The 24,299-nt window shown below is 63.2% G+C and overlaps 1 protein-coding gene across 1 annotated transcript in view; it reads right to left on the bottom strand.

Moving 5' to 3' along the window:
• The window catches only part of nvl (nuclear VCP like), a 368,828-nt gene that overhangs the window by 310,183 nt on the left and 34,346 nt on the right, over positions 1 to 24,299 (bottom strand). Inside the window, exon 3 of the mRNA XM_072500597.1 lies at positions 17,325 to 17,376. Within this exon, the coding sequence (XP_072356698.1) occupies positions 17,325 to 17,366 (42 nt within the window). The 5' untranslated portion in view covers positions 17,367 to 17,376. The remainder of the gene's footprint in view (positions 1 to 17,324; positions 17,377 to 24,299) is intronic.

Below are 24,299 nucleotides of genomic sequence, written 5' to 3'. Positions count from 1 at the left end.
TGTTCAATTCTGGTCGCCACACTACCAGAAGGATGTGGGGGCTTTAGAGAGAGTGCAGGAGAGATTTACCAGGATGTTGCCTGGTCTGGAGGGCATTAGCTGTGAGGAGCGGTTGAATAAACTCGGTTTGTTCTCACTGGAACGAAGGAGGTTGAGGGGCGACCTGATAGAGGTATACAAAATTATGAGGGGCATAGACAGAGTGGATAGTCAGAGGCTTTTCCACAGGGTAGAGGGGTCAATTACTAGGGGGCATAGGTTTAAGGTGAGAGGGGCAAAGTTTAGAGTAGATGTACGAGGCAAGTTTTTTACGCAGAGGGTAGTGGGTGCCTGGAACTCACTACCGGAGGAGGTAGTGGAGGCAGGGACGATAGGGACATTTAAGGGGCATCTTGACAAATATATGAATAGGATGGGAATAGAAGGATACGGACCCAGGAAGTGTAGAAGATTGTAGTTTAGTCGGGCAGTATGGTCGGCACGGGCTTGGAGGGCCGAAGGGCCTGTTCCTGTGCTGTACATTTCTTTGTTCTTTGTTTGTTTGTAAACTCATACCACAGCCGGGATATCACCATGGGCCTCAGCGGCCGGGGACCAAGAGACAACAGACCCAATGCCACCGCCACGACTCACTGAATCTCTCCAGGATCCCCATTATAGTGCCCCCACCGCGCCCCCCCCAACCCCACCTATCACCCACTCCACCCCCAGCACACTGCCCCCACCGCGCCCCCCCCAACCCCACCTATCACCCACTCCACCCCCAGCACACTGCCCCCACCGCGCCCCCCCAACCCCACCTATCACCCACTCCACCCCCAGCACACTGCCCCCACCGCGCTCCCCCCCCAACCTCACCTATCACCCACTCCACCCCCTGCACACTGACCCCACTGCACCCCCCCCAACCCCACCTATCACCCACTCCACCCCCAGCACACTGCCCCCACCGCGCCCCCCCCAACCCCACCTATCACCCACTCCACCCCCAGCACACTGCCCCCACCGCGCCCCCCCCAACCCCACCTATCACCCACTCCACCCCCAGCACACTGCCCCCACCGCGCCCCCCCAACCCCACCTATCACCCACTCCACCCCCAGCACACTGCCCCCACCGCGCCCCCTCCAACCTCACCTATCACCCACTCCACCCCCTGCACACTGCCCCCACCGCGCCCCCCCCCCAACCCCACCTATCACCCACTCCCCCTCCCAGCACACTGCCCCCACCGCGCCCCCCCCAACCCCACCCATCACCCACTCCACCCCCTGCACACTGACCCCACCGCACCCCCCCCAACCCCACCTATCACCCACTCCACCCCCTGCACACTGACCCCACTGCGCCCACCCCCAACCCCACCTATCACCCACTCCACCCCCCAGCACACTGCCCCCACCGCGCCCCCCCAACCCCACCTATCACCCACTCCACCCCCAGCACACTGACCCCACCGCACCCCCCCCAACCCCACCTATCACCCACTCCACCCCCTGCACACTGACCCCACTGCACCCGCCCCAACCCCACCTATCACCCACTCCACCCCCTGCACACTGACCCCACTGCGCCCCCTCCAAACCCACCTATCACCCACTCCACCCCCTGCACACTGACCCCACCGCGCCCCCTCCAACCCCACCTATCACCCACTCCACCTCCCAGCACACTGACCCCACCGCGCCCCCCCCAACCCCACCTATCACCCACTCCACCCGCTGCACACTGACCCCACTGCACCCCCTCCAACCCCACCTATCACCCACTCCACCCCTGCACACTGACCCCACCGCGCCCCCCCCAACCCGACCTATCACCCACTCCACCCCCTGCACACTGCCCCCACCGCGCCCCCTCCAACCCCACCTATCACCCACTCCACCCCCTGCACACTGCCCCCACCGCGCCCCCTCCAACCCCACCTATCACCCACTCCAACCCCTGCACACTGACCCCACTGCGCCCCCTCCAACCCCACCTATCACCCACTCCGCCCCCTGCACACTGCCCCCACCGCGCCCCCTCCAACCCCACCTATCACCCACTCCGCCCCCTGCACACTGCCCCCACCGCGCCCCCTCCAACCCCACCTATCACCCACTCCACCCCTTGCACACTGCCCCCACTGCACCCCCTCCAACTCCACCTATCACCCACTCCACCCCCTGCACACTGACCCCACCGCGCCCCCTCCAACTCCACCTATCACCCACTCCACCCCCAGCACACTGCCCCCACTGCACCCCCTCCAACCCCACCGATCACCCACACCACCCCCCCAGCACACTGCCCCCACCTCGCCCCCTCCGGCCCCACTTATCACCCACTCCACCCCCTGCACACTGCCCCCACCGCGCCCCCTCCAACCCCACCTATCACCCACTCCACCCCCTGCACACTGCCCCCACCGCGCCCCCTCCAACCCCACCTATCACCCACTCCACCCCCTGCACACTGACCCCACTGCGCCCCCTCCAACCCCACCTATCACCCACTCCGCCCCCTGCACACTGCCCCCACCGCGCCCCCTCCAACCCCACCTATCACCCACTCCGCCCCCTGCACACTGCCCCCACCGCGCCCCCTCCAACCCCACCTATCACCCACTCCACCCCTTGCACACTGCCCCCACTGCACCCCCTCCAACTCCACCTATCACCCACTCCACCCCCTGCACACTGACCCCACCGCGCCCCCTCCAACCCCACCTATCACCCACTCCACCCCCAGCACACTGCCCCCACTGCACCCCCTCCAACCCCACCGATCACCCACACCACCCCCCAGCACACTGCCCCCACCGCGCCCCCTCAAACCCCACCTATCACCCACTCCACCCCCTGCACACTGACCCCACCGCGCCCCCTCCAACCCCACCGATCACCCACACCACCCCCCAGCACACTGCCCCCACCGCGCCCCCTCAAACCCCACCTATCACCCACTCCACCCCCTGCACACTGCCCCCACCGCTCCACCTCCAACCCCACCTATTACCCACTCCACACTGACCCCTCTGCGCCCCCCCCACCCCGCCCATCACCCACTCCACACGCTGCACACTGCCCCCACCGCGCCCCTCCAACACCGCCCATCACCCACTCCACCCCCAGCACACTGCCCCCACCGCACCCCCCCAACCCCACCTATCACCCACTCCACCCCCTGCACACTACACCCACCGCGCCCCATCCAACCCCAACTATCACCCACTCCACCCCCTGCACAATGCCCCCACCGCGCCCCCTCCAACCCCACCTATCACCCACTCCACCCCCTTCACGCTGACCCCCACTGCACCCCCTCCAACCCCACCTATCTCCCACTCCACCCCAAGCACACTGCCCCCACTGCGCCCCCTCCAAACCCTCCTATCACCCACTCCACCCCCTGTACACTGACCCCACTGCGCCCCTCCAACCCCACCTATCACCCACTCCCCCCCCTGTACACTGACCCCACTGCACTCAATCCAACCTCACCTCTCACCCACTCCACCCCCTGTACACTGACCCCACTGCGCCCCTCCAACCCCACCTATCACCCACTCCACCCCCTGCACACTGACCCCACTGCGCCCCCTCCAACCCCACCTATCACCCACTCCACCCGCTGCACACTGTCCACACCGCGCCCCCTCCGGCCCCACCTATCACCCACTCCACCCCCCTACACACTGCCCCCACTGCGCCTCCTCCAACCCCATCTATCACCCACTCCATCCCCTGCACACTGCCCCCACTGTGCCCCCTCCAACCCCACCTATCACCCACTCTCCCCCCCTGCACACTGCCCCCACTGCGCCCCCTCCAACCCCATCTATCACCCACTCCACCCCCTGTACACTGACCCCACTGCACTCAATCCAACCTCACCTATCACCCACTCCACCCCTGCACACTGACCCCACTGCACCCCCTCCAACCCCACCTATCACCCACTCCGCCCCCTGTACACTGACCCCACTGCACCCCCTCCAACCCCACCTATCACCCACTCCTCCCCCCTGCACACTGCCCCCACTGCGCCCCCTCCAACGCTACCCATCACCCACTCCGCCCTTCAGCACACTGCCCCCACTGCGCCCCCTCCAACGCTACCCATCACCGACTCCACCCCCAGCACACTGCCCCCACCGCGCCGCCTCCAACCCCACCTATCACCCACTCCACCCACGGCACACTGCCCCCACTGCGCCCCCTCCAAACCCTCCCATCACCGACTCCACCCCCAGCACACTGCCCCCACCGCGCCGCCTCCAACCCCACCTATCACCCACTCCACCCCCTGCACACTGCCCCCACCGCGCCCCCTCCAACCCCACCTATCACCCACTCCACCCCCTGCACACTGACCCCTCTGCGCCCACCCCAACCCCACCTATCACCCACTCCCCCTCCCAGCACACTTACCCCACTGCACCCCCTCCAACGCCACCTATAACCCACTCCCCCACCCCCAGCATACTGACCCCACTGCACCCCCTCCATCCCCACCTATCATCCACTCTCCCCCCTGCACACTGACCCCACAGCGTCCTCCCCAACCCCACCTGTCACCGACTCCACCCCCAGCACACTGCCCCCACCGCGCCGCCTCCAACCCCACCTATCACCCACTCCACCCCCTGCACACTGACCCCTCTGCGCCCACCCCAACCCCACCTATCACCCACTCCCCCTCCCAGCACACTTACCCCACTGCACCCCCTCCAACCCCACCTATAACCCACTCCCCCACCCCCAGCACACTGCCCCCACCGCGCCGCCTCCAACCCCACCTATCACCCACTCCACCCCCAGCACACTGCCCCCACCGCGCGCCCCCCAACCCCACCTATCACCCACTCCACCCCCAGCACACTGCCCCCACCGCGCCCCCTCCAATCCCACCTATCACCCACTCCACCCCCTGCACACTGCCACCACTGCACCCCCTCCAACCCCACCTATCACCCACTCCACCTCCCGGCACACTGCCCCCACTGCGCCCCCTCCAACCCCACCTATCACCCACTCCACGCTGACCCAACTGCGCCCCCTCCAACCCGACCTATCACCCACTCCCCCTCCCAGCACACTAACCCCACTGCGCCCCCTCCAACCCCACCTATCACCGACTCCACCCCCAGCACACTGCCCCCACCGCGCCGCCTCCAACCCCACCTATCACCCACTCCTCCTCCCAGCACACTGCCCCCACCGCGCCGCCTCCAACCCCACCTATCACCCACTCTCCCCCCTGCACACTGACCCCACAGCGTCCCCCCCAACCCCACCTATCACCCACTCCACCCCCAGCACACTGCCCCCACCGCGCCCCCTCCAATCCCACCTATCACCCACTCCACCCCCAGCACACTGCCCCCACCGCGCCCCCTCCAATCCCACCTATCACCCACTCCACCCCCTGCACACTGACCCCACAGCGTCCCCCCCAACCCCACCTATCACCCACTCCACCCCCAGCACACTGCCCCCACCGCGCCCCCTCCAATCCCACCTATCACCCACTCCACCCCCTGCACACTGCCCCCACCGCGCCCCCTCCAATCCCACCTATCACCCACTCCACCCCCTGCACACTGCCACCACTGCACCCCCTCCAACCCCACCTATCACCCACTCCCCCCCCTGCACACTGACCCCACTGCACCCCTCCAACCCCACCCATGACCCACTCCACCTCCCGGCACACTGCCCCCACTGCGCCCCCTCCAACCCCACCTATCACCCACTCCACGCTGACCCAACTGCGCCCCCTCCAACCCGACCTATCACCCACTCCCCCTCCCAGCACACTAACCCCACTGCGCCCCCTCCAACCCCACCTATCACCGACTCCACCCCCAGCACACTGCCCCCACCGCGCCGCCTCCAACCCCACCTATCACCCACTCCCCCTCCCAGCACACTGACCCCACTGCACCCCCTCCAACCCCACCTATAACCCACTCCAACCCCTGCACACTGACCCCACTACGCCCCCTCCAACCCCACCTATCACCCACTTCCCCCCCCCGGCACACTGCCCCCACTGCACCCCCTCCAACCCCACCTATCACCCACTCCACCCCTGCACACTGCCCACCCTCCAACCCCACCCATCACCCACTACACCCCCTGTCCACTGCCCCCACCGCGCCCCCTCCAACACCACTCATCACCCACTCCACCCACGGCACACTGCCCCCACCGCATCCCCCCAACCCTACCTATCACCCACACCACCCCCAGCACACTGCCCCCACCGCGCCCCCCCCAACCCCACCTATCACCCACACCACCCCCAGCACACTGACCCCACCGCGCCCCCTCCAACCCCACCTATCACCCAATCGCCCTCCCAGCACACTGACCCCACAGCGCCCCCCCAACCCCACCTATCACCCACTCCACCCCCAGCACACTGTCCCCAGCGCGCTCCCCCTCCAGCCCCACCTATCACCCACTCCACCCCCGGCACACTGCTCCCACCGCGCCCCCTCCAACCCCACCTATCACCCACTCCACCCCCAGCACACTGCCCCCACCGCGCCCCCTCCAACCCCACCCATCACCCACTCCAACCCCGGCACACTGCCCCCAGCGCACCACCTCCAACCATCAGCCACTCCACCCCCTGCACTCTGCCCCCACCGCGCCCCCTCCAACCCCACCTATCACCCAATCCCCCTCCCAGCACACTGACCCCACTGCATCCCCTCCAACCCCACCTATCACCCACTCCCCCCCCCCAGCACACTGACCCCACTGCGCCCCCTCCAACCCCACCTATCACCCACTCCCCCACCCCCAGCACACTGACGCCACTGCACCCCCTCCAACCCCACCTATCACCCACTCCCCCCCCCCAGCACACTGACCCCACTGCGCCCCCTCCAACCCCACCTATCACCCACTCCATCCCCCAGCACACTGACGCCACTGCACCCCCACCAACCCCACCTATCACCCACTCCCCCTCCATGCACACTGACCCCACTGCGTCCCCTCCAACCCCACCTATCACTCACTCCCCTACCCCCAGCACACTAACCCCACTGCGCCCCCTCCAACCCGACCTATCACACACCCCCCTGCACACTGCCCCCACCGCGCCCCCTCCAACCCCACCTATCATCAACTCCCCCCCCCTGCACACTGACCCCACAGCGTCCCCTCCAACCCCACCTATCACCCACTCCCCCTCCCAGCACACTGAACCCACTGCACCCCCTCCATCCCCACCTCTCACCCACTCCACCCCCCCCTGCACACTGACACCACTGCGCCCCCTCCAAACCCACCTATCACCCACTCCCCCTCCCAGCACACTGAACCCACTGCGCCCCCTCGAACCCCACCTATCACCCACTCCACCCCCAGCACACTGCCCCCACCGCACCCCCCCAACCCCACCTATCACCCACTCCCCCACCCCCCTAAGCACACTGACCTCACAGCGCCCCATCCAACCCCACCTATCACCCCCCCGCCCCCAGCACACTGACCCCACTGCACCCCCTCCAACCCCACCTATCACCCCCCCCCGCCCCCAGCACACTGACGCCACTGCACCCACCCAACCCCACCTATCACCCACTCCACCCCCTGCACACTGACCCCCACCGCGCCCCCTCCAACCCCACCTATCACCCACTCCCCCCAGCACACTGACCCCACTGCACCCACCCAACCCCACCTATCACCCACTCCACCCCCTGCACACTGACCCCACTGCACCCCCCCAACACCACTCATCACCCACTCCACCCCCGGCACACTGACCCCACCGCGCCCCCTCCAACCCCACTCATCACCCACTCCACCCCCGGCACACTGCCCCCACCGCATCCCCCCAACCCCACCTATCACCCACTCCCCCCAGCACACTGACCCCACCGCGCCCCCCCCAACCCCACCTATCACCCAATCGCCCTCCCAGCACACTGACCCCACTGCGCCCCCTCCAACCCCACCTATCACCCACTCCCTCCCCCAGCACACTGAACCCACTGCACCCCCACCAACCCCACCTATCACACACCCCCCTCCATGCACACTGACCCCACTGCGTCCCCTCCAACCCCACCTATCACTCACTCCCCTACCCCCAGCACACTAACCCCACTGCGCCCCCTCCAACCCGACCTATCACCCACTCCCCCACCCCCAGCACACTGCCCCCACCGCGCCCCCTCCAACCCCACCTATCATCAACTCCCCCCCCCCCCAGCACACTGACCCCACTGCGCCCCCTCCATCCCCACCTCTCACCCACTCCACCCCCAGCACACTGACCCCACTGCACCCCCTCCAACCCCACCTATCACCCACTCCCCCTCCCAGCACACTGAACCCACTGCGCCCCCTCCAACCCCACCTATCACCCACTCCACCCCCAGCACACTGCCCCCACCGCACCCCCCCAACCCCACCTATCACCCACTCCCCCACCCCCCTAAGCACACTGACCTCACAGCGCCCCCTCCAACCCCACCTATCACCCCCCCCGCCCCCAGCACACTGACGCCACTGCACCCCCTCCAACCCCACCTATCACCCACTCCCCCTCCCAGCACACTGAACCCACTGCGCCCCCTCCAACCCCACCTATCACCCACTCCACCCCCTGCACACTGCCCCCACCGCGCCCCCTCCAACCCCACCTATCACCCACTCCACCCCCTGTACACTGACCCCACTGCGCCCCCCCCAACCCCACCTATCACCCACTCCACCCCCGGCACACTGACCCCACCGCGCCCCCTCCAACCCCACCTATCACCCACTCTCCCCCCTGCACACTGACCCCACAGCGTCCCCCCCAACCCCACCTATCACCCACTCCACCCCCGGCACACTGCCCCCACCGCACCCCCCCAACCCCGCCTATCACCCACTCCCCCACCCCCCCAAGCACACTGACCTCACAGCGCCCCCTCCAACCCCACCTATCACCCACTCCCCCTCCCAGCACACTGAACCCACTGCGCCCCCTCCAACCCCACCTATCACCCACTCCACCCCCTGCACACTGACCCCACCGCGCCCCCTCCAACCCCACCGATCACCCACACCACCCCCCAGCACACTGCCCCCACCGCGCCCCCTCAAACCCCACCTATCACCCACTCCACCCCCTGCACACTGCCCCCACCGCTCCACCTCCAACCCCACCTATTACCCACTCCACACTGACCCCTCTGCGCCCCCCCCACCCCGCCCATCACCCACTCCACACGCTGCACACTGCCCCCACCGCGCCCCTCCAACACCGCCCATCACCCACTCCACCCCCAGCACACTGCCCCCACCGCACCCCCCCAACCCCACCTATCACCCACTCCACCCCCTGCACACTACACCCACCGCGCCCCATCCAACCCCAACTATCACCCACTCCACCCCCTGCACAATGCCCCCACCGCGCCCCCTCCAACCCCACCTATCACCCACTCCACCCCCTTCACGCTGACCCCCACTGCACCCCCTCCAACCCCACCTATCTCCCACTCCACCCCAAGCACACTGCCCCCACTGCGCCCCCTCCAAACCCTCCTATCACCCACTCCACCCCCTGTACACTGACCCCACTGCGCCCCTCCAACCCCACCTATCACCCACTCCCCCCCCTGTACACTGACCCCACTGCACTCAATCCAACCTCACCTCTCACCCACTCCACCCCCTGTACACTGACCCCACTGCGCCCCTCCAACCCCACCTATCACCCACTCCACCCCCTGCACACTGACCCCACTGCGCCCCCTCCAACCCCACCTATCACCCACTCCACCCGCTGCACACTGTCCACACCGCGCCCCCTCCGGCCCCACCTATCACCCACTCCACCCCCCTACACACTGCCCCCACTGCGCCTCCTCCAACCCCATCTATCACCCACTCCATCCCCTGCACACTGCCCCCACTGTGCCCCCTCCAACCCCACCTATCACCCACTCTCCCCCCCTGCACACTGCCCCCACTGCGCCCCCTCCAACCCCATCTATCACCCACTCCACCCCCTGTACACTGACCCCACTGCACTCAATCCAACCTCACCTATCACCCACTCCACCCCTGCACACTGACCCCACTGCACCCCCTCCAACCCCACCTATCACCCACTCCGCCCCCTGTACACTGACCCCACTGCACCCCCTCCAACCCCACCTATCACCCACTCCTCCCCCCTGCACACTGCCCCCACTGCGCCCCCTCCAACGCTACCCATCACCCACTCCGCCCTTCAGCACACTGCCCCCACTGCGCCCCCTCCAACGCTACCCATCACCGACTCCACCCCCAGCACACTGCCCCCACCGCGCCGCCTCCAACCCCACCTATCACCCACTCCACCCACGGCACACTGCCCCCACTGCGCCCCCTCCAAACCCTCCCATCACCGACTCCACCCCCAGCACACTGCCCCCACCGCGCCGCCTCCAACCCCACCTATCACCCACTCCACCCCCTGCACACTGCCCCCACCGCGCCCCCTCCAACCCCACCTATCACCCACTCCACCCCCTGCACACTGACCCCTCTGCGCCCACCCCAACCCCACCTATCACCCACTCCCCCTCCCAGCACACTTACCCCACTGCACCCCCTCCAACGCCACCTATAACCCACTCCCCCACCCCCAGCATACTGACCCCACTGCACCCCCTCCATCCCCACCTATCATCCACTCTCCCCCCTGCACACTGACCCCACAGCGTCCTCCCCAACCCCACCTGTCACCGACTCCACCCCCAGCACACTGCCCCCACCGCGCCGCCTCCAACCCCACCTATCACCCACTCCACCCCCTGCACACTGACCCCTCTGCGCCCACCCCAACCCCACCTATCACCCACTCCCCCTCCCAGCACACTTACCCCACTGCACCCCCTCCAACCCCACCTATAACCCACTCCCCCACCCCCAGCACACTGCCCCCACCGCGCCGCCTCCAACCCCACCTATCACCCACTCCACCCCCAGCACACTGCCCCCACCGCGCGCCCCCCAACCCCACCTATCACCCACTCCACCCCCAGCACACTGCCCCCACCGCGCCCCCTCCAATCCCACCTATCACCCACTCCACCCCCTGCACACTGCCACCACTGCACCCCCTCCAACCCCACCTATCACCCACTCCACCTCCCGGCACACTGCCCCCACTGCGCCCCCTCCAACCCCACCTATCACCCACTCCACGCTGACCCAACTGCGCCCCCTCCAACCCGACCTATCACCCACTCCCCCTCCCAGCACACTAACCCCACTGCGCCCCCTCCAACCCCACCTATCACCGACTCCACCCCCAGCACACTGCCCCCACCGCGCCGCCTCCAACCCCACCTATCACCCACTCCTCCTCCCAGCACACTGCCCCCACCGCGCCGCCTCCAACCCCACCTATCACCCACTCTCCCCCCTGCACACTGACCCCACAGCGTCCCCCCCAACCCCACCTATCACCCACTCCACCCCCAGCACACTGCCCCCACCGCGCCCCCTCCAATCCCACCTATCACCCACTCCACCCCCAGCACACTGCCCCCACCGCGCCCCCTCCAATCCCACCTATCACCCACTCCACCCCCTGCACACTGACCCCACAGCGTCCCCCCCAACCCCACCTATCACCCACTCCACCCCCAGCACACTGCCCCCACCGCGCCCCCTCCAATCCCACCTATCACCCACTCCACCCCCTGCACACTGCCCCCACCGCGCCCCCTCCAATCCCACCTATCACCCACTCCACCCCCTGCACACTGCCACCACTGCACCCCCTCCAACCCCACCTATCACCCACTCCCCCCCCTGCACACTGACCCCACTGCACCCCTCCAACCCCACCCATGACCCACTCCACCTCCCGGCACACTGCCCCCACTGCGCCCCCTCCAACCCCACCTATCACCCACTCCACGCTGACCCAACTGCGCCCCCTCCAACCCGACCTATCACCCACTCCCCCTCCCAGCACACTAACCCCACTGCGCCCCCTCCAACCCCACCTATCACCGACTCCACCCCCAGCACACTGCCCCCACCGCGCCGCCTCCAACCCCACCTATCACCCACTCCCCCTCCCAGCACACTGACCCCACTGCACCCCCTCCAACCCCACCTATAACCCACTCCAACCCCTGCACACTGACCCCACTACGCCCCCTCCAACCCCACCTATCACCCACTTCCCCCCCCCGGCACACTGCCCCCACTGCACCCCCTCCAACCCCACCTATCACCCACTCCACCCCTGCACACTGCCCACCCTCCAACCCCACCCATCACCCACTACACCCCCTGTCCACTGCCCCCACCGCGCCCCCTCCAACACCACTCATCACCCACTCCACCCACGGCACACTGCCCCCACCGCATCCCCCCAACCCTACCTATCACCCACACCACCCCCAGCACACTGCCCCCACCGCGCCCCCCCCAACCCCACCTATCACCCACACCACCCCCAGCACACTGACCCCACCGCGCCCCCTCCAACCCCACCTATCACCCAATCGCCCTCCCAGCACACTGACCCCACAGCGCCCCCCCAACCCCACCTATCACCCACTCCACCCCCAGCACACTGTCCCCAGCGCGCTCCCCCTCCAGCCCCACCTATCACCCACTCCACCCCCGGCACACTGCTCCCACCGCGCCCCCTCCAACCCCACCTATCACCCACTCCACCCCCAGCACACTGCCCCCACCGCGCCCCCTCCAACCCCACCCATCACCCACTCCAACCCCGGCACACTGCCCCCAGCGCACCACCTCCAACCATCAGCCACTCCACCCCCTGCACTCTGCCCCCACCGCGCCCCCTCCAACCCCACCTATCACCCAATCCCCCTCCCAGCACACTGACCCCACTGCATCCCCTCCAACCCCACCTATCACCCACTCCCCCCCCCCAGCACACTGACCCCACTGCGCCCCCTCCAACCCCACCTATCACCCACTCCCCCACCCCCAGCACACTGACGCCACTGCACCCCCTCCAACCCCACCTATCACCCACTCCCCCCCCCCAGCACACTGACCCCACTGCGCCCCCTCCAACCCCACCTATCACCCACTCCATCCCCCAGCACACTGACGCCACTGCACCCCCACCAACCCCACCTATCACCCACTCCCCCTCCATGCACACTGACCCCACTGCGCCCCCTCCAACCCCACCTATCACTCACTCCCCTACCCCCAGCACACTAACCCCACTGCGCCCCCTCCAACCCGACCTATCACACACCCCCCTGCACACTGCCCCCACCGCGCCCCCTCCAACCCCACCTATCATCAACTCCCCCCCCCTGCACACTGACCCCACAGCGTCCCCTCCAACCCCACCTATCACCCACTCCCCCTCCCAGCACACTGAACCCACTGCACCCCCTCCATCCCCACCTCTCACCCACTCCACCCCCTCCTGCACACTGACACCACTGCGCCCCCTCCAAACCCACCTATCACCCACTCCCCCTCCCAGCACACTGAACCCACTGCGCCCCCTCGAACCCCACCTATCACCCACTCCACCCCCAGCACACTGCCCCCACCGCACCCCCCCAACCCCACCTATCACCCACTCCCCCACCCCCCTAAGCACACTGACCTCACAGCGCCCCATCCAACCCCACCTATCACCCCCCCGCCCCCAGCACACTGACCCCACTGCACCCCCTCCAACCCCACCTATCACCCCCCCCCCGCCCCCAGCACACTGACGCCACTGCACCCACCCAACCCCACCTATCACCCACTCCACCCCCTGCACACTGACCCCCACCGCGCCCCCTCCAACCCCACCTATCACCCACTCCCCCCAGCACACTGACCCCACTGCACCCACCCAACCCCACCTATCACCCACTCCACCCCCTGCACACTGACCCCACTGCACCCCCCCAACACCACTCATCACCCACTCCACCCCCGGCACACTGACCCCACCGCGCCCCCTCCAACCCCACTCATCACCCACTCCACCCCCGGCACACTGCCCCCACCGCATCCCCCCAACCCCACCTATCACCCACTCCCCCCAGCACACTGACCCCACCGCGCCCCCCCCAACCCCACCTATCACCCAATCGCCCTCCCAGCACACTGACCCCACTGCGCCCCCTCCAACCCCACCTATCACCCACTCCCTCCCCCAGCACACTGAACCCACTGCACCCCCACCAACCCCACCTATCACACACCCCCCTCCATGCACACTGACCCCACTGCGTCCCCTCCAACCCCACCTATCACTCACTCCCCTACCCCCAGCACACTAACCCCACTGCGCCCCCTCCAACCCGACCTATCACCCACTCCCCCACCCCCAGCACACTGCCCCCACCGCGCCCCCTCCAACCCCACCTATCATCAACTCCCCCCCCCCCCAGCACACTGACCCCACTGCGCCCCCTCCATCCCCACCTCTCACCCACTCCACCCCCAGCACACTGACCCCACTGCACCCCCTCCAACCCCACCTATCACCCACTCCCCCTCCCAGCACACTGAACCCACTGCGCCCCCTCCAACCCCACCTATCACCCACTCCACCCCCAGCACACTGCCCCCACCGCACCCCCCCAACCCCACCTATCACCCACTCCCCCACCCCCCTAAGCACACTGACCTCACAGCGCCCCCTCCAACCCCACCTATCACCCCCCCCGCCCCCAGCACACTGACGCCACTGCACCCCCTCCAACCCCACCTATCACCCACTCCCCCTCCCAGCACACTGAACCCACTGCGCCCCCTCCAACCCCACCTATCACCCACTCCACCCCCTGCACACTGCCCCCACCGCGCCCCCTCCAACCCCACCTATCACCCACTCCACCCCCTGTACACTGACCCCACTGCGCCCCCCCCAACCCCACCTATCACCCACTCCACCCCCGGCACACTGACCCCACCGCGCCCCCTCCAACCCCACCTATCACCCACTCTCCCCCCTGCACACTGACCCCACAGCGTCCCCCCCAACCCCACCTATCACCCACTCCACCCCCGGCACACTGCCCCCACCGCACCCCCCCAACCCCGCCTATCACCCACTCCCCCACCCCCCCAAGCACACTGACCTCACAGCGCCCCCTCCAACCCCACCTATCACCCACTCCCCCTCCCAGCACACTGAACCCACTGCGCCCCCTCCAACCCCACCTATCACCCACTCCACCCCCTGCACACTGCCCCCACCGCGCCCCCTCCAACCCCACCTATCACCCACTCCCCCTCCCAGCACACTGACCCCACTGCATCCCCTCCAACCCCACCTATCACCCACTCCCCCCCCCCAGCACACTGACCCCACTGCGCCCCCTCCAACCCCACCTATCACCCACTCCCCCACCCCCAGCACACTGACGCCACTGCACCCCCTCCAACCCCACCTATCACCCACTCCCCCCCCCCCAGCACACTGACCCCACTGCGCCCCCTCCAACCCCACCTATCACCCACTCCATCCCCCAGCACACTGACGCCACTGCACCCCCACCAACCCCACCTATCACCCACTCCCCCTCCATGCACACTGACCCCACTGCGTCCCCTCCAACCCCACCTATCACTCACTCCCCTACCCCCAGCACACTAACCCCACTGCGCCCCCTCCAACCCGACCTATCACACACCCCCCTGCACACTGCCCCCACCGCGCCCCCTCCAACCCCACCTATCACCCCCCCCCCGCCCCCAGCACACTGCCCCCACCGCGCCCCCTCCAACCCCACCTATCACCCACTCCCCCTCCCAGCACACTGAACCCACTGCGCCCCCTCCAACCCCACCTATCACCCACTCCACCCCCTGCACACTGCCCCCACCGCGCCCCCTCCAACCCCACCTATCACCCACTCCCCCTCTCAGCACACTGACCCCACTGCGCCCCCTCCAACCCCACCTATCACCCACTCCACCCCCGGCACACTGCCCCCACCGCACCCCCCCAACCCCACCTATCACCCACTCCCCCTCCCAGCACACTGACCCCACCGCGCCCCCTCCAACCCCACCTATCACCCACTCTCCCCCCTGCACACTGACCCCACAGCGTCCCCCCCAACCCCACCTATCACCCACTCCACCCCCGGCACACTGCCCCCACCGCACCCCCCAACCCCGCCTATCACCCACTCCCCCACCCCCCCAAGCACACTGACCTCACAGCGCCCCCTCCAACCCCACCTATCACCCACTCCCCCTCCCAGCACACTGAACCCACTGCGCCCCCTCCAACCCCACCTATCACCCACTCCACCCCCAGCACACTGCCCCCACCGCACCCCCCCAACCCCACCTATCACCCACTCCACCCCCTGCACACTGACCCCACTGCGCCCCCTCCAACCCCACCTATCACCCACTCCACCCCCTGCACACTGACGCCACTGCACCCCCTCCAACCCCACCTATCACCCACTCCCCCTCCCAGCACACTGAACCCACTGCGCCCCCTCCAACCCCACCTATCACCCACTCCACCCCCTGCACACTGCCCCCACCGCGCCCCCTCCAACCCCACCTATCACCCACTCCCCCTCCCAGCACACTGAACCCACTGCGCCCCCTCCAACCCCACCTATCACCCACTCCACCCCCTGCACACTGCCCCCGCCGCGCCCCCTCCAACCCCACCTATCACCCAATCGCCCACCCAGCACACTGACCCCAATGCGCCCCCTCCAACCCCACCTAACAACCACTCTCCCCCCCCCAGCACACTGACCCCACAGCGCCCCCCCCCAACCCCACCCATCACCCACTCCACCCCCAGCACACTGCCCCCACCGCGCCCCCCCCAACCCCACCTATCACCCACTCCACCCACTGCACACTGCCTCCACTGCGCCCCCTCCAACCCCACCTATCACCCACTCCACCCACTGCACACTGCCTCCACTGCGCCCCCTCCAACCCCACCTATCACCCACTCCACCCCCAGCACACTGCCTCCACTGCGCCCCCTCCAACCCAACCTAACAACCACTCCACCCCCTGCACACTGACCCCACTGCGCCCCCTCCATCCCCCACTCCCCCCCTCAGCACACTGACCCCACTGCGCCCCCGCCCCGTGTGCGCGTGGGTTTCCTCCGGGTGCTCCTGTTTCCTCACACGGTCCAAAGATGTGCAGGCTGGGTGGATTGGCCATGCCAACCTGCCCGTTAGTGTCCAAAAAGGTTAGCTGGGGTTACTGGGTACAAGGATAGGGTGCAGGGTCAGTGCATACTCGATGGGCCAAATGGCCTCCTTCTGCAAAGTCGAGATTCTATGATTCTTCTCTGTTTTAATTACCATTCAATCCTCATCAACCTACCGGGTATTCTGGGTAATCCTCACTGTCAGCTGAATCGGCCATGATGTTCCCCCTGCAAAACATTTTCATCACTGATTAACTGTTAACGCAGGCAACCCAACAGAACAAGTACAGCACGGGGTTAGATACAGGGTAAATCCCCGCTACATTGTCCCCATCAAACACCCCCAGGACAGGGACAGCACGGGGTTAGATACAGAGTAAAGCTCCCTCTACACTGTCCCCATCAAACACTCCCAGGACAGGGACAGCACAGGGTTAGATACAGAGCAAAGCTCCCTCTACACTGTCCCCATCAAGCACTCCCAGGACAGGTACAGCACGGGGTTAGATACAGAGTAAAGCTGCCTCTACACTGTCCCCATCAAACACCCCAGGACAGGTACAGCACGGGGTTAGGTACAGAGTAAAGCTACCTCTACACTGTCCCCATCAAACACTCCCAGGACAGGTTCAGCACGGGGTTAGATACAGAGTAAGGCTCCCTCTACACTGTCCCCATCAAACTCTCCCAGGACAGGTACAGCACGGGGTTAGGTACAGAGTAAAGCTACCTCTACACTGTCCCCATCAAACACTCCCAGGACAGGTTCAGCACGGGGTTAGATACAGAGTAAGGCTCCCTCTACACTGTCCCCATCAAACACTCCCAGGCCGGGAACAGCACGGGGTTAGATACGGAGTAAAGCTCCCTCCACACTGTCTCCATCAAACACTCCCAGGACAGGTACAGCACAGGGTTAGACACAGAGTAAAGCTCCATCTACACTGTCCCCATCAAACACTCCCAGGACAGGGACAGCACGGGGTTAGATACAGAGTAAAGCTCTCTCTACACAGTCCCCATCAAACACTCCCAGGACAGGGACAGCACACGTTAGATACAGAGTAAAGCTCCCTCGACACTGTCCCCATCAAACACTCCCAGGACAGGGACAGCACGGGGTTAGATACAGAGTAAAGGTCCCCCTACACTGTCCCCATCAAACACTCCCAGGACCGGGACAGCACGGGGATAGATACACAGTAAAGCTCCCTCTACACTGTCCCCATCAAACACTCCCAGGACAGGTGCAGCACGGGGTTAGATACAGAGTAAAGCTCCCACTACACTGTCCCCATGAAACACTCCCAGGACAGGGACAGCATGGGGATAGATCCAGAGTAAAGCTCTCTCGACACTGTCCCCATCAAACACTCCCAGGACAGGGACAGCACACGTTAGATACAGAGTAAAGCTCCCACTACACTGTCCCCATGAAACACTCCCAGGACAGGGACAGCACAGGGTTAGATACAGAGTAAAGGTCCCTCTGCACAGTCCCCATCAAACACTCGCAGGACAGGGACAGCACAGTGTTAGATACAGAGTAAAGCTCCCTCTACACTGTCCCCATCAAACACTCCCAGGACAGGGACAGCACAGGGTTAGATACAGAGTAAAGGTCCCTCTACACTGTCCCCATCTAACACTCCCAGGACAGGGACATCACGGGGTTAGATACAGAGTAAAGCTCCCACTACACTGTCCCCATGAAACACTCCCAGGACAGGGACAGCACAGGGTTAGATACAGAGTAAAGGTCCCTCTACACTGTCCCGAACAAACACTCCCAGGACAGGTACAGCTCGGGGTTAGATACAGAGTAAAGCTCCCACTACACTGTCCCCATCAAACACTCCCAGGACAGGTACAGCACGGGGTTAGATACAGAGTAAAGGTCCCTCTACACTGTCCCCATCAAACACTCCCAGGACAGGTACAGCACAGGGTTAGATACAGAGTAAAGCTCCCTCTACACTATCCCCATGAAACACTCCCAGGACAGGTACAGCACGGGGTTAGATACAGAGTAAAGCTGCCTCTACACTGTCCCCATCAAACACTTGCAGGACAGGGACAGCACAGTGTTAGATACAGAGTAAAGCTCCCACTACACTGTCCCCATGAAACACTCCCAGGACAGGGACAGCACAGGGTTAGATACAGAGTAAAGCTCCCTCTACACTGTCCCCATCAAACACTCCAGGACAGGTACAGCACGGGGTTAGGTACAGAGTAAAGCTACCTCTACACTGTCCCCATCAAACACTCCCAGGACAGGTTCAGCACGGGGTTAGATACAGGGTAAATCCCCGCTACATTGTCCCCAACAAACACCCCCAGGACAGGTACAGCACGGGGTTAGATACAGAGTAAAGCTCATTCTACACTGTCCCCATCAAACACTCCCAGGCCGGGAACAGCACGGGGTTAGATACGGAGTAAAGCTCCCTCCACACTGTCTCCATCAAACACTCCCAGGACAGGTACAGCACAGGGTTAGACACAGAGTAAAGGTCCCTCTACACTGTCCCCATCAAACACTCCCAGGACAGGTACAGCACAGGGTTAGATACAGAGTAAAGTTCCCTCTACACTGTCCCCATCAAACACCCCCAGGACAGGTACAGCACAGGGTTAGATACAGAGTAAAGTTCTCTCTACACTGTCCCCATCAAACACTCCCAGGACAGGTGCAGCACGGGGTTAGATACAGAGTAAAGCTCCCTCTACACTGTCCCCATCAAACACTCCCAGGACAGGGACATCACGGGGTTAGATACAGAGTAAAGCTCCCTCCACACTGTCCCCATCAAACACTCGCAGGACAGGGACAGCACAGTGTTAGATACAGAGTAAAGCTCCCACTACACCGTCCCCATGAAACACTCCCAGGACAGGGACAGTACAGTGTGAGATACAGAGTAAAGCTCCCTCGACACTGTCCCCATCAAACACTCCCAGGACAGGTACAGCACGGGGTTAGATACAGAGTAAAGCTCCATCTACACTGTCCCCATCAAACACTCCCAGGACAGGGACAGCATGGGGATAGATACAGAGTAAAGCTCTCTCGACACTGTCCCCATGAAACACTCCCAGGACAGGGACAGCACACGTTAGATACAGAGTAAAGCTCCCACTACACTGTCCCCATGAAACACTCCCAGGACAGGTACAGCTCGGGGTTAGATACAGAGTAAAGCTTCCTCTACACTGTCCCCATCAAACACTCCCAGGACAGGTACAGCACGTGGTTAGATACAGAGTAAAGCTCCCTCTACACTGTCCCCATCAAACACTCGCAGGACAGGGACAGCAAAGTGTTAGATACAGAGTAAAGCTCCCACTACACTGTCCCCATGAAACACTCCCAGGACAGGGACAGCACAGTGTTAGATACAGAGTAAAGCTCCCTCTACACTGTCCCCATCAAACACTCCCAGGACAGGGACAGCACAGGGTTAGATACAGAGTAAAGGTCCCTCTACACTGTCCCCATCTAACACTCCCAGGACAGGGACATCACGGGGTTAGATACAGAGTAAAGCTCCCTCTACACTGTCCCCATCAACACTCCCAGGACAGGTACAGCACGGGGTTAGATACAGAGTAAAGGTCCCTCTACACTGTCCCGAACAAACACTCCCAGGACTGGTACAGCTCGGGGTTAGATACAGAGTAAAGGTCCCTCTACACTGTCCCCATCAACCACTCCCAGGACAGGTACAGCACAGGGTTAGATACAGAGTAAAGCTCCCACTACACTGTCCCCATGAAACACTCCCAGGACAGGTACAGCACAGGGTTAGATACAGAGTAAAGCTCCCTCTACACTGTCCCCATCAAACACCCCAGGACAGGTACAGCACGGGGTTAGGTACAGAGTAAAGCTACCTCTACACTGTCCCCATCAAACACTCCCAGGACAGGTTCAGCACGGGGTTAGATACAGGGTAAATCCCCGCTACATTGTCCCCAACAAACACCCCCAGGACAGGTACAGCACGGGGTTAGATAAAGAGTAAAGCTCATTCTACACTGTCCCCATCAAACACTCCCAGGCCGGGAACAGCACGGGGTTAGATACGGAGTAAAGCTCCCTCCACACTGTCTCCATCAAACACTCCCAGGACAGGTACAGCACAGGGTTAGACACAGAGTAAAGCTCCATCTACACTGTCCCCATCAAACACTCCCAGGACAGGGACAGCACGGGGTTAGATACAGAGTTAAGCTCTCTCTACACAGTCCCCATCAAACACTCCCAGGACAGGGACAGCACACGTTAGATACAGAGTAAAGCTCCCTCGACACTGTCCCCATCAAACACTCCCAGGACAGGGACAGCACGGGGTTAGATACAGAGTAAAGGTCCCTCTACACTGTCCCCATCAAACACTCCCAGGACAGGTACAGCACAGGGTTAGATACAGAGTAAAGTTCCCTCTACACTGTCCCCATCAAACACCCCCAGGACAGGTACAGCACAGGGTTAGATACAGAGTAAAGTTCTCTCTACACTGTCCCCATCAAACACTCCCAGGACAGGTGCAGCACGGGGTTAGATACAGAGTAAAGCTCCGTCCACACTGTCCCCATCAAACACTCCCAGGACAGGGACATCACGGGGTTAGATACAGAGTAAAGCTCCCTCCACACTGTCCCCATCAAACACTCGCAGGACAGGGACAGCACAGTGTTAGATACAGAGTAAAGCTCCCACTACACCGTCCCCATGAAACACTCCCAGGACAGGGACAGTACAGTGTGAGATACAGAGTAAAGCTCCCTCGACACTGTCCCCATCAAACACTCCCAGGACAGGTACAGCACGGGGTTAGATACAGAGTAAAGCTCCATCTACACTGTCCCCATCAAACACTCCCAGGACAGGGACAGCATGGGGATAGATACAGAGTAAAGCTCTCTCGACACTGTCCCCATCAAACACTCCCAGGACAGGGACAGCACACGTTAGATACAGAGTAAAGCTCCCACTACACTGTCCCCATGAAACACTCCCAGGACAGGGACAGCACAGGGTTAGATACAGAGTAAAGGTCCCTCTGCACAGTCCCCATCAAACACTCCCAGTACAGGTACAGCACGGGGTTAGATACAGAGTAAAGCTTCCTCTACACTGTCCCCATCAAACACTCCCAGGACAGGTACAGCACGGGGTTAGATACAGAGTAGATCTCCCTCTACACTGTCCCCATCAAACACTCGCAGGACAGGGACAGCAAAGTGTTAGATACAGAGTAAAGCTCCCACTACACTGTCCCCATGAAACACTCCCAGGACAGGGACAGCACAGTGTTAGATACAGAGTAAAGGTCCCTCTACACTGTCCCCATCAAACACTCCCAGGACAGGTACAGCACGGGGTTAGATACAGAGTAAAGGTCCCTCTACACTGTCCCGAACAAACACTCCCAGGACAGGTACAGCTCGGGGTTAGATACAGAGTAAAGGTCCCTCTACACTGTCCCCATCAAACACTCCCAGGGCAGGTACAGCACGGGGTTAGATACAGAGTAAAGCTCCCTCTACACTGTCCCCATCAAACACTCCCAGGACAGGTACAGCACAGGGTTAGATACAGAGTAAAGCTCCCACTACACTGCCCCCATGAAACACTCCCAGGACAGGTACAGCACAGGGTTAGATACAGAGTAAAGCTCCCTCTACACTATCCACATGAAACACTCCCAGGACAGGTACAGCACGGGGTTAGATACAGAGTAAAGCTGCCTCTACACTGTCCCCATCTAACACTCCCAGGACAGGTACAGCACGGGGTTAGATACAGAGTAAAGCTCCCTCTACACTGTCCCCATCAAACACTTGCAGGACAGGGACAGCACAGTGTTAGATACAGAGTAAAGCTCCCACTACACTGTCCCCATGAAACACTCCCAGGACAGGGACAGCACAGGGTTAGATACAGAGTAAAGCTCCCTCTACACTGTCGCCATTAAACACTCCCAGCACAGGGACAGCACAGGGTTAGATACAGAGTAAAGGTCCCTCTGCACAGTCCCCATCTAACACTCCCAGGACAGGGACATCACGGGGTTAGAGACAGAGTAAAGCTCCCTCTACACTGTCCCCATCAAACACTCGCAGGACAGGGACAGCACAGTGTTAGATACAGAGTAAAGCTCCCTCTACACTGTCCCCATCAAACACTCCCAGGACAGGGACAGCACAGGGTTAGATACAGAGTAAAGCTCCCTCTACACTGTCCCCATTAAACACTCCCAGGACAGGGACAGCACAGGGTTAGATACAGAGTAAAGCTCCCTCTACACTGTCCCCATTAAACACTCCCAGGACAGGGACAGCACAGGGTTAGATACAGAGTAAAGGTCCCTCTGCACAGTCCCGGTCGAACACTCCCAGGACAGGGACATCACGGGGTTAGAGACAGAGTAAAGCTCCCTCTACACTGTCCCCATCAAACACTCCCAGGACCGGGACAGCACGGGGATAGATACACAGTAAAGCTCCCTCTACACTGTCCCCATCAAACACTCCCAGGACAGGGACATCACGGGGTTAGATACAGAGTAAAGCTCCCTCTACACTGTCCCCAACAAACACTCCCAGGACAGGGACATCACGGGGTTAGATACAGAGTAAAGCTCCCTCTACACTGTCCCCATCAAACATTCGCAGGACAGGGACAGCACAGTGTTAGATACAGAGTAAAGCTCCCACTACACTGTCCCCATGAAACACTCCCAGGACAGGGACAGTACAGTGTTAGATACAGAGTAAAGCTCCCTCGACACTGTCCCCATCAAACACTCCCAGGACAGGTACAGCACGGGGTTAGATACAGAGTAAAGCTCCATCTACACTGTCCCCATCAAACACTCACAGGACAGGGACAGCACAGGGATGGATACATAGTAAAGGTCCCTCTACACTGTCCCCATCTAACACTCCCAGGTCAGGGACATCACGGGGTTAGATACAGAGTAAAGCTCCCTCTACACTGTCCCCATCAACACTCCCAGGACAGGTACAGCTCGGGGTTAGATACAGAGTAAAGGTCCCTCTACACTGTCCCCATCAAACACTCCCAGGACAGGTACAGCACAGGGTTAGATACAGAGTAAAGTTCCCTCTACACTGTCTCC

The sequence above is a fragment of the Scyliorhinus torazame genome, chromosome 4, assembly GCF_047496885.1.
Source record: "Scyliorhinus torazame isolate Kashiwa2021f chromosome 4, sScyTor2.1, whole genome shotgun sequence".
NCBI classification, from domain to species: Eukaryota; Metazoa; Chordata; class Chondrichthyes; order Carcharhiniformes; family Scyliorhinidae; genus Scyliorhinus; species Scyliorhinus torazame.
Note: the sequence above shows the minus strand (reverse complement) of the source record. Positions and strands in the feature narration are given on the sequence as shown.